We start from the raw sequence: 13,883 nt of genomic DNA, 5'->3' as shown, positions 1-13,883 counted from the left end.
CCCAGTCCCCCCCGCGGGGGCAAAAACGTGACATTTTTTCTCAGAGCCAGCTTAATACGGACACCCAGACAATACGGACACTATGGAATGCCCCCTTTGTGTCCGCATTAACCGGGTTCCACTGTATACCAAAGCTAAGAAGTCACGTGATTGACGTTTTCATTAATCAAGTGGGTGTTATAATCAGTTGGCCATGCAATAGACGATGACGTGACTGGTTTTCGTGACAGATGGCGCGACAGATCACGTGGACATTTTCATAACCAGTTAGCTGGTTAAGTTGATGTTTTTGCTAAATAGACCCATTGACTTTTTTTTGCCGTTCTCGTTGCCGTCGCCGTTTAGACTGAATTATACGATTTTATTTTTTGCTTGAGTAAACTACAGGTTTATTGACGAGAGTTTCACTTTAAGTCCTGGCTAAATCTATGTATTCCTGCCAGCGCCTCATCTACCAAGCACAAGTTCCGTTGAAGACGCGTAATGCATCCTTGATCCGACCATATTTTTGCTTTGCCCGACCAAAATAATGACTTGGTCGGAGCTTTATGCAGCTCTGTAAAAGACTAAACTAGACACTCCAAAGTAGAATGCAAAATCAACAAATTCCTGAAAGAGTGGTTTTTTGTTCCTTTTAATATTCTAATTACGAAGTGTATACCCTATAATTAGGTATCCTTCTGTTGGCTACCAGCCTTTTTATAAACACTGTTGCGATCTAAATTGCATAATATTCTTAGTTCAACTTTAATGTGAACTTTTACGGTTTTTCTTTAGCTTAGGCATTTTCCATCCATTAGACCTGACGTACTCCCTGACAGCTTGTAAGTTAATTGGTGGGAAATAAGAGCCTATCTTTGTGCGCGTCCACCAATATCCAGCCCTAGCTTCTCGGCTGCCAAGCGTGGTGAACTTGTAGAGGTAGTGTTCTCCCCGGATAAATCTAAAAGACAAGAAATGCAATACCAGTTGAAGTCAACCGTTTTAATGCCAATCACTAAAAAAAGGCTGGCTTTCACAATGACGAAGTTGGAATCTGAAGAGCAAAGTGTTATGATCTAGTGAAAACAGCCTTCCGATTAACAAGCACGGTGACTGGTTTACTCTAGTTCCGATGATTACTGGGACCGGAAACTGTTTTGTTTGCCTTCAAAATCGTCGTTTCCAGTTTTGTTTTCCCAAATACAGGTCATATGATAATACTCTAGGGAACTGTTTCTTTCAAATTTCGTCTTATTCACGTGCATATGTATGTACCCATAATTTTCGGAAAGACAAAGAGTCAAGTTCCCCTGGGCTGTCTATTGGGAAAACAAAACATACAATAGAGTGCTTTCACATGACGTCACGTCGGCCATATTGGTGTCCCAAAACAATGAAACGGCGGCCATGTTGGTGTCCCAAACCAGTCCTGTGGGAGATGAACTCTTTTCTTATGCAAATGATTTCTTTTGTTCCAAAACATTTGCATAGATGCTGGCCACGTGAGTGAAAACACTCTATCATGGAATGGGGGACCCCGGTCTAGTGGGGTAAGTTTCTTTTGTTTTGTGTCTCCCAGAGCGTGAAAACAAAAGAAACCAACCCCACTAGACCGGGGTCCCCCACTCCATGTAAACAGACCCTAAAGAGGTCTATTCAAAGAAGTCATGAACGGAATTGAAAGAAAAGGAAACGGTCTGATTCCTTCTACTCCGGTCGACTCTATCGAGCTTATGACACGTCACGACGAATGGGAAGATAGAGATTATGCAAAAGTTAATATGGAAACTGGCGTTTAGTCCGAGTCGACATGTAGTACAAGTAGATAGAAACCCCAGCCTTGTGATAAATAACCTGAAAAGAAACTTACGTTGGAGGTGTACCCATTTATGAACGGGTTATGAGCGATCAGAGATGTTGCTTGCTCATCATTAACAAGAAGCTTGGTCGCAAAGTGAATCAGCCAGGGATTGTATTGATAATTCTGAAAACAGACAGTTCATTGTACCTGTATAAGGTTTGTTTCGTACTACTTATAAACCAAGGAAGGACTAGCTCATTCGGTAGAGCGCTTTACTGCAGAGCGGAGGTCACGGGTTAAAACCCCGGGACAGGCTAATATACAGTGTCTTAAAACACCCTAGAAACGTAGGTACTACCTTTGCCCTGCAGACAGCTAGACCTTCCCGTGGCCCGGATGACCAGGTATGAATGGTGCTCCCGTGCGTTTAAGCGCAAGATAAGTAGACGTCCTCGCAAAAAAGGGTTTTGCTATTTACTATACTACTCTAAGGAAGATCAGTATAAGAAAAACACCCAACAAACGGTCAAACCTGTGGCAAGACAAATAGTTTTCTTATTGTGCATTCTACATCCAGTGGAGTTGATTTGGAAGATTAAGAAGATTAAGGGTGGGGCCGAGGAGGGGGGTGGGTTTAGGTCTCAGAACTGGGGCTAGAACCAATAAAAAAACCGACCCACATTAAGCTTCTCCTCCCTGATGCAAACCTGGTCTCGATTAGTCGCAATAGTACTTACTCGTCCTCAACCGTCTACCCTAACGCGCATGGAGGGGTGAGAAGTCATCCCGTGCGCCACTATGCAGAGACTAGAAACGTCTGGGACTGACACGTCAGGCAATAATACGAGGCGAGTATTCTTATCACGAGCTAAGCCACCCGTCCTCCAAGGTAACCAATCAAGTCGACCGAACGGTCATCTCGCCAGCAGATATATGTCGCACAAAACTAGAGTTATGTCGCCCAAAATGTTTAGTCAGTTGAAACTCTCAGCGACATAACTTCAGAAGAGACACATTTCGGGCGACTTGACCATAAGCCATGTGCAAGTAGCCTCATTAACAGCATACTGACCTGAAAAGCTGCAAACCACGTTAGCCAGTCCAGTCTGTAGTGATATGGTGAAATAACACATGGCCGCCTTTTTGGGTCACCAGGTTTACACTGAAACTGATTTTCTTCCCAAATGCCTCCTTTATGATCGGGAAAAATAGTTAAGTTTCTTGTTCCTTGAAATATCACTTCAGTTCTCTCTTTTGTTACGCTGGAAAAGCAACGTAAAAGGTCAAACAGTGCATTATCCTTTTCCCTGATCACACGGATGTTGGGCCTTGTTCCTGCGATAAATCGCGTGAAGTTCAACATTTTAAACTTTACTTGCGCTTAAAGCAGATTGACAGAGCACAACTGAAACAAACAAACAAACAAGAAATATTAAAGTAAGGAAAATTGTACTCGTAAATATTTGGAGCCTGAATGCTAAATATTGAAAACAATCAGAAGTATATATCGAGTTAGCCTTCAGTTGATTCAGTTAAAATTGAGAACTAGAGAAAGAAGGAAATTAGATATAACGAAATCAACAAATTGCTTGCTTTTCCGTGTAATTTAGGTAGATTATGGCAGCATAGCGTGGACACTGAAACTGGAGGTTTGCAATCACGTTTCTCAATACTTTGCGCGTGAACCAGCGTCATTCTGGCAGGAAAACGTGACAGCCGTCGCCATTCTACCACGAATTTGAGCGGAAGGGAGTTAAGTTTTAGGTCTATAACCTCCTTCAATAAAAATAGCCGTGTCAACTTTTCTGGTGAAAAAATAGTAAAATGAAGCTTTATGGGTGTCTATTTTTTTAGAACACGCGAAAAAACTTTAAGTTAAACCTCGCCCTCGTTGGCTAGTACTCGTCTCTCGTCTCTAATTCTTTACTGAATTCAAAATTGTCGAAGATCATGCAGAGTAAGCTGCGCGATCTGTTGCTTCCTTTACCTTCCAAAAGCTACGTAAGTGTTCACTATTCTGAAGGAATCAAATGAAGTGTTCATGGCCTGGCGAGATGAAAGCAGGTTCTGCACCACCGGAATACTTAAATACGCTACCATGATACCAAGCATGACCTCAAACACACGACGAACACAAAGACCTAAAAAAAAGATAACACAGGTTCTACAACATAATCGTGAAAGTCACAACTCTCTGCTGAAAATACACTAGTTTAACCATTTAAAAATCTAGAAGTTTACGTTATTGTACACGGATCTTTTATAGCCGATCACCCAAAATTGAAAAAGGTGCACTCTTTTGGCTATTAGAAGAAGTTTTAAGGCTTGCAGTGTCATTATTTATATCGAGTCGGTAATCCACACCACAAGAGGAGTACAAAGTGTTTATTTTACATGGGTAGCTCAAAATAGTCATCACCTTAAAGGCTATGTTCATACTATTTCACACAGCTTTTGGTGTCGACACGAAAAGCTATCGGGAAAAGTAAGAACAGCATCGGCACAGAACTTGAACGAGTCGTTCACACACATCGAACATCGTGCCGGAGTAATTGGTCGAGAGGGCTCGACTATTTACCTCCATCTCAGTGGATTCCAGTCCTCGCTCATACTTAGTCAATTCTGGTCAGCGGAATAACTGTTCACACTGGATCAAAGTGTGGCACAGAACCTACCCGATATGTGACGCTTCTTTTTCGGGATCTGCGCAGCACAGCTTCGCTCCGTTACAGGAATCGCGCCGAGTGTGAACAGAAGCCCTATCCTATAGGATTTTCGTGCCGGCGCAAAATCTGCCCGGTATAGTGAACATAGCCAAAGGACAACGGTGCGCTCATGACCCCCACCCTTTCTCTCTAATACTGCTCCATTTTACGGGTATTTTTAAAAGCTACTTAAAGCTACATTATATGAAAGGAAAGAAGTCGAAAGAAGGATTAGAGGTCACACGTGGGAATCAACCGACGGACCTCTCGCACAAGAGGCCGCCCACTAATCCTTCCTCCTTCTCAAAGGTTCAGCTAATGAGCACACATTATTTGGGAGCATCCCAAAAGGTACATAGGCCAAATTAGATATCTGAAATAAAACGTGGTGATGAAAGAGCGAACATGAAACAAGGATAAAGCACAGTTGGTTAGTGAGCCGCCCCCTCTATGCGGAAGGTCCCGAGACCGATTTCCAGGTGTGAGCTCAAATCCTTGTTTCGACTTCTTTCCTTTCCGTGTAGCTTTAAGTAGCTTCAAATACCCGTATAACAGAGTACTGATGGAGAGATAAGGGGATAAATGAGCGCATTGTCGGTCTCAACACATCAACCGGAAGTGGACTTTATGCACACTCGAGCGGTGATTTTGAAGAAACGTTTGGGCAAAGCGTCTCTGTAAGAGTAAAGAACCTTAGCCATACAAATTTGGTGGTGTCAAAGCATTATAAAAGATGAAAAAAACTCACTTCCGGTTGACGTGCATGGCTCACGTAAAATAAGGAGCTTAACTTTCACTGGATCATTATACGTTTCAGGAAAACTGCCCACCTACCCATCCCCTAAACCAACATTTTGCTTTAAGTGACACAAAAGTGTTAATGTTGGCTTAGGGGAGGGCTAGGTGGGCAGTTTCCCAGAAACCCACTTCCATTAGGGGTTACTAACAGGGGTGGTGTAGCATTATCCCATTTGCACAGGTTGTAGATCAGACACGTGTAAAGTGGGTGCTTATGGGAGGTAAAAACCAAAAATGGTCGCTATCTGTTATTAATTTGGTAGAATAAAATGAAATTCAGTACCCCATGTGGGCCTTGGTCCAGCACCAGCCTTTTGAAATTGCTGTATTTTAATGACATCGTTCTTAGCTGAGGACGAAGAAAACAGAAAAGCCAGACTCTTGTCATCAAAGCTCATCAGGCTTGGTACAATGGTCAGCCAGTTTAAAAAACCCAAGTTACCACTGATTATTAAAATGACCTGCAGAGAAATGCAGTTACAATGAGTACTTCACACTTGATATTAGGGAGCTTAATAAGTAACAACCGAGGACGGCAACAGCGACGGCGACGTCAACAAGATCGTCCAAAAAGCAGAGATCAGAAAAACCAAAAACTTTGCATGTACATAACGTTTTTTCGTACATTTCTTTGCCGTCGAGATACGACTAAGGCGTGAAACTAAGAGGCCGGGAGCTGTTTACATGTTACCGGAATTACTTTCATTCCAAAGCGAGTTCATGCCATCTCCATATATTTCTTTGCATCTGTTCACATGATACCGAGAATAAATTTTGTTCGCGTACAGGTCATTCTGGAATGAGTTCATTCCGGTTTTCATTCTGGAATGAAACTCACTCTGGAATCATATAAACAGCCCCTAAATTTCACTTTTTATGGAGGACGTGTACGCAAGACTACGATTTTCTTTTTCTTTGTATAAACTTAGATACAGTCCTTTACAATTCAATTCCAGAAAAATGCGCCAACATTTAACAAGTGGAACGAGGTGGAGTAAGAGCGATAAAGTTTGAAACAACGCGAATTCACTTTTTTGAAGTGACGTTTTCGCGGCCGCCGCCTTCGTTGTTGCAGCTTATTTGGTGGTACTGGAAAGGAGCAGATCGGGATGGTGCGTGCTGTAGAATTCTATTGCTCCTTGATGCGTCAAAGTTTAGAACATACAGTTTTCTCCCGCGTACAGTCAGTGGCCGCATTGCAGAGGGAGCATAGATGTAAGGTTGGACGTCCGCCAGTTAAGGCGCACTATGGAGCCGAATCAGTCAGTCTTTTCGTCTCATCTCGCCCACCCAGACCAATGACGACACAGGTCAGATAGAATCATTGTCACGGGCTCTTTTACGTCCTCTCAGATTAACTGATGCTGACATTTAAAGACAAAGAAGACGCTGAGAACGTGGTTTTAATCGCAGCTAGCATGTTCTCACCAGTTTAGTGTAAAGACCTAGGTTGTTGGTCTGGCCGGGGTTTTAACCCATTATCACAGCCTCGCTTTCATGAGATCGGCACGCCTTCAACTGAGCTAACCGGGCGGCCGTTAAGGTATGTACGATGGCGCAGCGTTATATAATTAATCAAAATGTTGTGAAGAGGCCAATATTGTTAAAGGATCCTTACCTGAAATAAAATCTGCAAAATGCCACATGTAATTCTAAACGGTCTTGTAAGAAAAATGAAACATGGAACCACTAATTCTATGAAGTTATTTGTCAGAGTCTCAAATTTATGGAAAATCTCAGGAGACTGGTGCATAAAGTAACTCATAGGATTTGGTACTGGCTGAGTCTAAATAAACAAAAAGAAACAAAACCCAACGATCAACGACCTTACAGATGTCCAACAAACACTCTCTCCTCAGCAAAGGCTCCTGCTAGGTATCCCAAAAAAGCAACAATCGAAAAATAGAAAGCGCGCCTATCGTACCCCGTGCGCTCTCTTTTTCCATTCTCCCATCCTCCCTTCGACAAAAGAAGGCCTCTTCGGAGGAGAGAGCCACAAGCATGCCATCACAGCAACATAATCCTGTAATTCATCTGCCATCCACAAAGTTCTTAAAAATACATTGGCCTTTACTTTGGCAGTCAGGGTGGGCAAGCCAGGGGTACTGCAATGCAATGTGTGTATGTACATGCATAGATAATAGAAAGACTGGGTCTTTCTATTATCCATGGTACATGTAGGTCTGTTAATTAGTTTAAATCACAGACAAAGACCTTCGTTTCAACTACCGCCGAAATAAGACTTATCATGAGGCTAAGATTTATCACAACCACTATACATTTAAGGAGTTTTTGTTGCCTATGCATGCACCTCATGCAACTAAAACTATAGATAAACCATCAGCTTGAAGCTTTTTTTTATAGCGGAGCTCTCGTGCGCGAAGCGCGCAGCGGAGCACCATGGGTAAGAAAATGTGGTAATCTACCCATCTGAGAAAATTTGGTAATCACGTGACCGTACGCCCGACCGTCCGTCCGCACCACAGGCCTACCAATGTAAAATAACTCAGTCAACAGGTATGGCGACCCAAATGCAAATCGAGGTTATTTTGGCGGGAAATCGCATAGCCACCCGCGTCTTGTAAAGCAGAGGCAGCTAAAAATTCAATAAAGACGAAAGCGGAAATTGTTTCTGTATCCGTGTTTTCTAAAGTATTAAGCTTAAATTAATTGTCATGTCCACAAATTTGGAATATAGAGCCAGAGAAAGACAAAAAAAAAAAGAGAAAAAGCGGCAGGCCAGCGAAACTCAACGAGAAAAAGGGCGACAGAGATCTAGAGCGAGAGATAAAAAACAAAGGAGAAATTTTTTTGTTGGAAGAACAACATGAAAATTTTGTAGCAGCGGTGACAAAATGAGAAAATTAATGCTAGCGGCCACCAATGCAAGAAGAAAATGAGCGGCAGTGAAAAAAAAGTGAACGAGAACACGTACGACATTTCCTCCATAAAAACGTTTTTGGAAGTTTCACGTTGTAGTCGTCCAAAACAACGGCAAAGAAATGAACAAAAAAAGTGAGCTGCACGTGCAAAGTTGCTTTTTTGCTAATTAGACCTATTGTTGTTTTTCACCGTTCTCCGGCGTTGCCTTCGCCGCTTAGCATTACACGATTTTATATTTTGTTTGAACAAACTATAAATATTATCGAGAGCTTCGCTTTTAGCCCTGGCTAAATCTATATAGTAATGACTTTGGCTCAAATGGATTTTTAAGGGAGTATACTTCCCTACTTTGAGTGATTACTATGTAATCAAGGGTCCAAAAATTTTGAATGCAAATTAGTTTTTTGACAAAGTTGTGTCTGTGTATATGAAACTTGAAAACAATACCATGAGGAGGCTAACTTGAATACAAAAAACTGGCCGGGGGGGGGGGGGGATTTGTGACAGTTGAAGCCCCATTTAATTGTCTTCCTTATTTTCAATGTCCCTGAAACTTGGAGGAGATGTAAATTGATGATTAATCTTGGGATTGTCAAGTTTTTTTAAAAAAATTATCAATCAGTTTTTAAATTACCGTGAAATTTGTAGGAGAGGACAAATTACATGCTAAAATGGTAAAGAAAGCAGTCAAACTTAGACTAATCAAATTCTCGCAATCGGCCATAGTTATCCCCCCTTTTTTGTCCACAGTTTTAGATGGAATCAAACCACTATGAGACGAAACTGTATTGTTGATTGCATGTTTATTTACTGTTTTTTGAACCCTTAACATTTCAAAATATTTCCAAAACATCCTCATAGCATTTGCTCAAATTTTGCCATAATCGACCCAACCAAGGGAGGTACAAGCTTCTTAAAGGGATTTTTGAAAAAAAACTCCAGGTACCGAGAAATACAAACGAAAATAAAAAACGTAATGGCATCATTATGCTGCCAGAACAACTCCCGTGTCAATAAAACATGGATCATACAAAATTTTCATCTTACATACAGCTGTGGTAAACTTTTTCTGATACATTTGTTAATGCCGACAAAGAAAATGCTTAAAGGGGGGAAGTATACCCCGTAAAAAACTCAGTCAAACCATACCTGTAACAAAATAATGACAATTAACCGGCAGAGAATTGCCGGTCAGTGATAATGAAAACAAGATGCCATGCAAGTGCTCATACCAGCTGGCAGTCAAAATACACAATCACCTCCATCTTTACATGCATAATATAGCAGAACTTACAGCGCTAATCATGATACGAAATATAACGAAGCCATCTGTATCCCCAAATGACAACAAGGGGTGTGGGTGTATGGACAGGAACTTGCTGCATTTTAAATACTGGACACAGAAAGATTGCCAAGAAACCTGTTTCAAGAAGCTGTGACTCTCAGCCTGAAACGAAATAATCATCAAGCCACAGTTAAATATACATGCAACCATGCAGCATAAAACATTACAAATCAATAACTATAGAGGGCGAGTCACAATAATTTATTTTCAAACTCAAATCTTCAAAAGAAATTATGCAGCTCTGTTATAATAATACAGAAATTATCTTATGAATGAGCTGATCATAATTTCGAGTGACTGACAGACTTTTAAAACCCATGTAAATTCCTATTTTTTAAAACAGACCATCTCATTTGTCATTATCACATAATTAATTAGCAATTAATTTTAAAAAATGACTTTACATCCAATATATGGTGCACAAATAAAGATGAAAAAGGTTGAAAAGCAATTACATACATACCAAATGAATACCTTGCTCAAACAAGATAGCAATGAAAGAAAAACAGTATTAAAAAAAATCAGTGACAGATATGTTCATTCAACAAAAAATAGTTATTGTCTGCCAAAGCAGTGCTAACATCAATAAGGTATATAACTAAGAACCACACAACTGACAAACAAAACTGAGCCCTAGTTTTAGGACAGTGAATTAATAAGTCCAATTAAGAATGATAGAACCATGTCCCAGTGAATGGGAATTTGCCCTATTATCTTTAGTTTGGGACACAAAGTCTATTTTGTTTCAGCCTTGCACTAGCCTGAGAAAACTACCCAGATCTGAGTAGTGCTTCTGATTGGTTGAATCAAATTTCCCACGCAGCACGACCAATCAGAAGCACTACCCAAATCTGGATAGTGACGTGTAATCAGTATGGAATTTCTGCATTTGTTTCTCAGACATCATTTGGCAGAGAAACCAGTGGTAGCGTCACCAAATGTCGGCTGTTTTCTCAGGCTAGCCTTGCACCTACAATATGATGAACACTAATCCTTTCATTTCAACATGATCTACCTTCTAATTTACTTCCCCTTATAGTATTTTTTGGTTACACTCTGCAGGGCACTTTTGACACATCTACAAATATATAGTTTTAGCAGCAAGCAGTAGAAGCATATCCACATCGCATGAGGGGGTACAGATAACCTATTAAACTGACCTGTATTATCTGACTAACAGCTGGCGATTAAGCTTAGGGCCAGTGGCTGGTTCCTCGAAGGCCAGGCATTTAGATACATTTAATTATAAACACTTACCACCTCTGCCCAATGTTGACAATAGAATGGTATAATACCCAAAGTAATGTCATGATAAACATGTTCGCACATCCAAAGACCACAACAACTCCTGGAGAAAACATCCCAGTATACGCTAGTAGATCCAAATGTTCCTCAATTCTACTTTTATCAGTGTACAGAAGAACAGTTGGAACATGAAGAATTTTCCTCCAGCCAGTATCTGAAAAGTGACTTTCAATTCTCTCCAAGTATAGGTCAGATGGAAGGAGCCCATTTTTGCCTAAAAGTTGTTTGTTCTGGTTAGCTGCAATGGCAAAGGCCACAACTGCAAAAAAAACAAAAAAAAAAAACAAGACAAAACAGAAAAATATGTTAAAAGCTACAAACTATGTATGTGTCCCCTCCTGAACACTATTCAGCAAGAGAGACTTATGTTATATAGGTGCTCCTCATGTGGCTTTTTGGCAAGGCTATATGCTCCAGCAGCACCCAGTGGACCCTAGTGCCTTAACCCTGTAGTATATTAGTGTTGTATCCCATAATCGAAACTAAAGAGGCTACAGTGGCTGTACATAGAGACATTATGAACTGTTTTGTGTCACTCGTGCTTCTGAGCCTGTAATCTCAGTCAGTGACTATTCAGTGACTGTATTTTAAGGACCCAGCTTTTTGCATGTTACTGCCATGTTTTCCTGTATGCTTGATAGTAAGAGATTAGCAAATTAAATCCTTAAGTTTAAAGGTCAGTTGTCATCTGTTCATCACCAACAAACCCTATAAACTTTTCCCTTTCAATTTCATGCCATGCAGGATATCAAAGAGCTGGCATCAACAAAACATAGATTGGATCAGCCCCCAGGAAGTTTTATATTGTATCCACACCCCCTAAAGTTGGCTGTAAATCAAACCCTCAATGAAATGACATCAGAAAGGGTCAATTGTTATTTTCTGTTTGCACCTTTGACTGCATTAAAATCTGAAAGGTCCACATCAATTTGGTCAGCTTCTTTGAAGATAGAGTCCCAAGCCCCATTTCAAAACCTGTCAACCTTAACAGGGGTGGGAGATAAAAAAGGGAAAGTCCCCCTGTAACCCTACCATTATGCTCGGCTCATGCCATAGGCTATGTGTACGGTGTTGCTTCCCAAAAGCGTTACATAGGCCAAGTGCACCGTTTCGGTGCACTGTGCACTGCACCGAATTCGGTGCACTGGTGCACCGAATTCGGTGCACTAGTGCACCGAATTGAGTGCACTAGTGCACCGAATTTAGTGCAAAAGTGCACCGAACTCGGTGCACCAAGTGCACTGAATTCGGTGCACTAGTGCACCGAGTTCAGTGCACTAATTCTCAGTCTGTAGAACACTAGTCACATCGTGTTTTGTTTTTAACTTTTGGACAATGTTGTGTAATCAGCTCTGATCAGCTTCCCAAAGACGTGATTTTATGCATTTTCAGTTTTATTTCATTTCATCACATTCGAAGAACCATCTCTATTGTTTGCCAAAAGTGGAACAGGATTTCTGAAGATCCATCGATGGTGAGAAAGGTTCCCATCGAAAATTTTGAGTCAATTCGATTGCATGAATGTCTTACCTTCACGCAGCTGAAGAATGTCGTCGAAAGTTATCTGGGTTCGCACAGCAGACATCAAACTAAAACAAACACGTTTTGCTCGCAGACGAGTTTATACTGTATCGGCTTTAAAGTTGGGCTTCTGTTCGGATTTCACTGTCCAAACACCAGTAATTCTTCTGAAAAATATCTTTGAATTCATGTTTAATACGGCTCGAACAACTTTATACAGGTAGCGCTGGCGGAAGTTGTAGGGGAAAGGGTTCAATAATATATTTTCAACATCTCCTTTGGTGTGTTCCACGTGGCCTAAGTGGTAACGAAAGCAGGCCCGGCCCGCCGAAGGTACCGAGTTCTAATTCGCCGAGAACAACTTTTTCTCTTCGCTTCTTTGCCTTTTTTTTTTCTCTTTCTTTTCGTCTAGTTTTCTTTTTAGTTATTGCAGTTTTGTTATGTTTCTTTATATAGCTTAAGATTTTTAGATTTATAAATTTTCTTCTCTATTGTCTTATCTTGCCATTCCACCGAAGTGCTTCGCGAGGTCCTGCGATTTACGTATTTTTATTTTCTAGTAAACAAGTCGAAAATGTGTTGTACGAAATGGTGAACCGAAGTGCACTCTTTCGGTGCACTAGTGCACTTGCTATTTAGTATTCGGTGCACTAGTGCACTGAAATACTAATAACAGTGCACTTTGGTGCACCAGTGCACTGAAAAAGTGCACTTTGGTGCACTAGTGCAGCGAAAAAGTGCACTGTATTACTTCTTAGGATGGCCGCCTTGGACATGCCATTCAGACAGAGTAAAATACACTCGTTTTGTACGGTGAGAAAAAAATTAGGTAAATGGCTTATAGAAAAATATTCTTTGCTCATTGTGCATCTTGAAAAGACATTTTCTTGCGTGACAACGAGTAAACAATATCCTGCACGAAGGATTTTGTAGCAAACATTCGTTTCTGTGTTCGCCATGTTGGACAACGGTAAGTCATCATTTTTCATGCTAAGAACATGTCTAAAATTTTCGTAATCTGCTGGAAAAAATGGGAAACAAGTGTTTGTTTTATGTGCAAGTCGGGCTCAGGGCTGCAAATAACGGCCGGTCAACGGACAATGTCCGGCCTGATCGTGGACTTGACCGGTCAAACTCCGGTCTTGCCGGTCATTTTGACCGGTCATTTTTGGATATAAACATTTTATTTTCAATAGAGTTGTCGCTTAATGCTCTATAACGGTGCAATGATTTCTTTTTTCTTTGGCGTTTTTTGCTGCTTTGCACTAAACCCTTCTAAGAAAAAGAACACCGCAATAAATTAATTTCATGTCGTCATGTCATAATGAAACGCAACAAAGTGAATAACAAACTGAGTTAAAAAGTAACGCAACGTTGCAAGTCGTACTGTACTTTCGGCTTTGCTGTAATCAGCAATGTGACCTTCTTCACTTCTTTGGGAATTCGAAGGAATTCAGGCAAATCGATTGCAATTCTCAACAGGTCGTCCTGTGTTTCTCCGGGAATAAATGTTAGCGCATCGATTAATAATAATTTCTTTTAT

At 40.9% G+C, this 13,883-nt stretch overlaps 1 protein-coding gene across 4 annotated transcripts in view; it reads right to left on the bottom strand.

Annotated features, from left to right (window-relative positions):
- Positions 1-231: 231 nt before the first annotated feature.
- LOC140940853 (lipase maturation factor 1-like) overlaps positions 232-13,883 on the bottom strand; it is a 15,573-nt gene continuing 1,921 nt past the window's right edge. The window contains exons 2-9 of one of the 4 annotated variants that reach the window (XM_073389819.1): positions 10,772-11,078; positions 9,464-9,616; positions 6,905-7,072; positions 5,570-5,747; positions 3,771-3,924; positions 2,856-3,045; positions 1,853-1,966; positions 232-943 (exon numbers count right to left, since the gene is read on the bottom strand). In XM_073389819.1, the coding sequence (XP_073245920.1) occupies positions 884-943; positions 1,853-1,966; positions 2,856-3,045; positions 3,771-3,924; positions 5,570-5,747; positions 6,905-7,072; positions 9,464-9,616; positions 10,772-10,843 (1,089 nt within the window). In that variant the 5' untranslated portion in view covers positions 10,844-11,078 and the 3' untranslated portion in view covers positions 232-883. Of the gene's footprint in view, positions 944-1,852; positions 1,967-2,855; positions 3,046-3,770; positions 3,925-5,569; positions 5,748-6,904; positions 7,073-9,463; positions 9,617-9,977; positions 11,079-13,883 lie in introns of all 4 variants that reach the window. The other 3 variants (XM_073389822.1, XM_073389820.1, XM_073389821.1) reach the window with 3 other exon arrangements.

The sequence above is a fragment of the Porites lutea genome, chromosome 6 (assembly GCF_958299795.1).
Source record: "Porites lutea chromosome 6, jaPorLute2.1, whole genome shotgun sequence".
Lineage (NCBI taxonomy): Eukaryota > Metazoa > Cnidaria > Anthozoa > Scleractinia > Poritidae > Porites > Porites lutea.
This window is presented reverse-complemented; position numbering and strand designations above follow the sequence as displayed.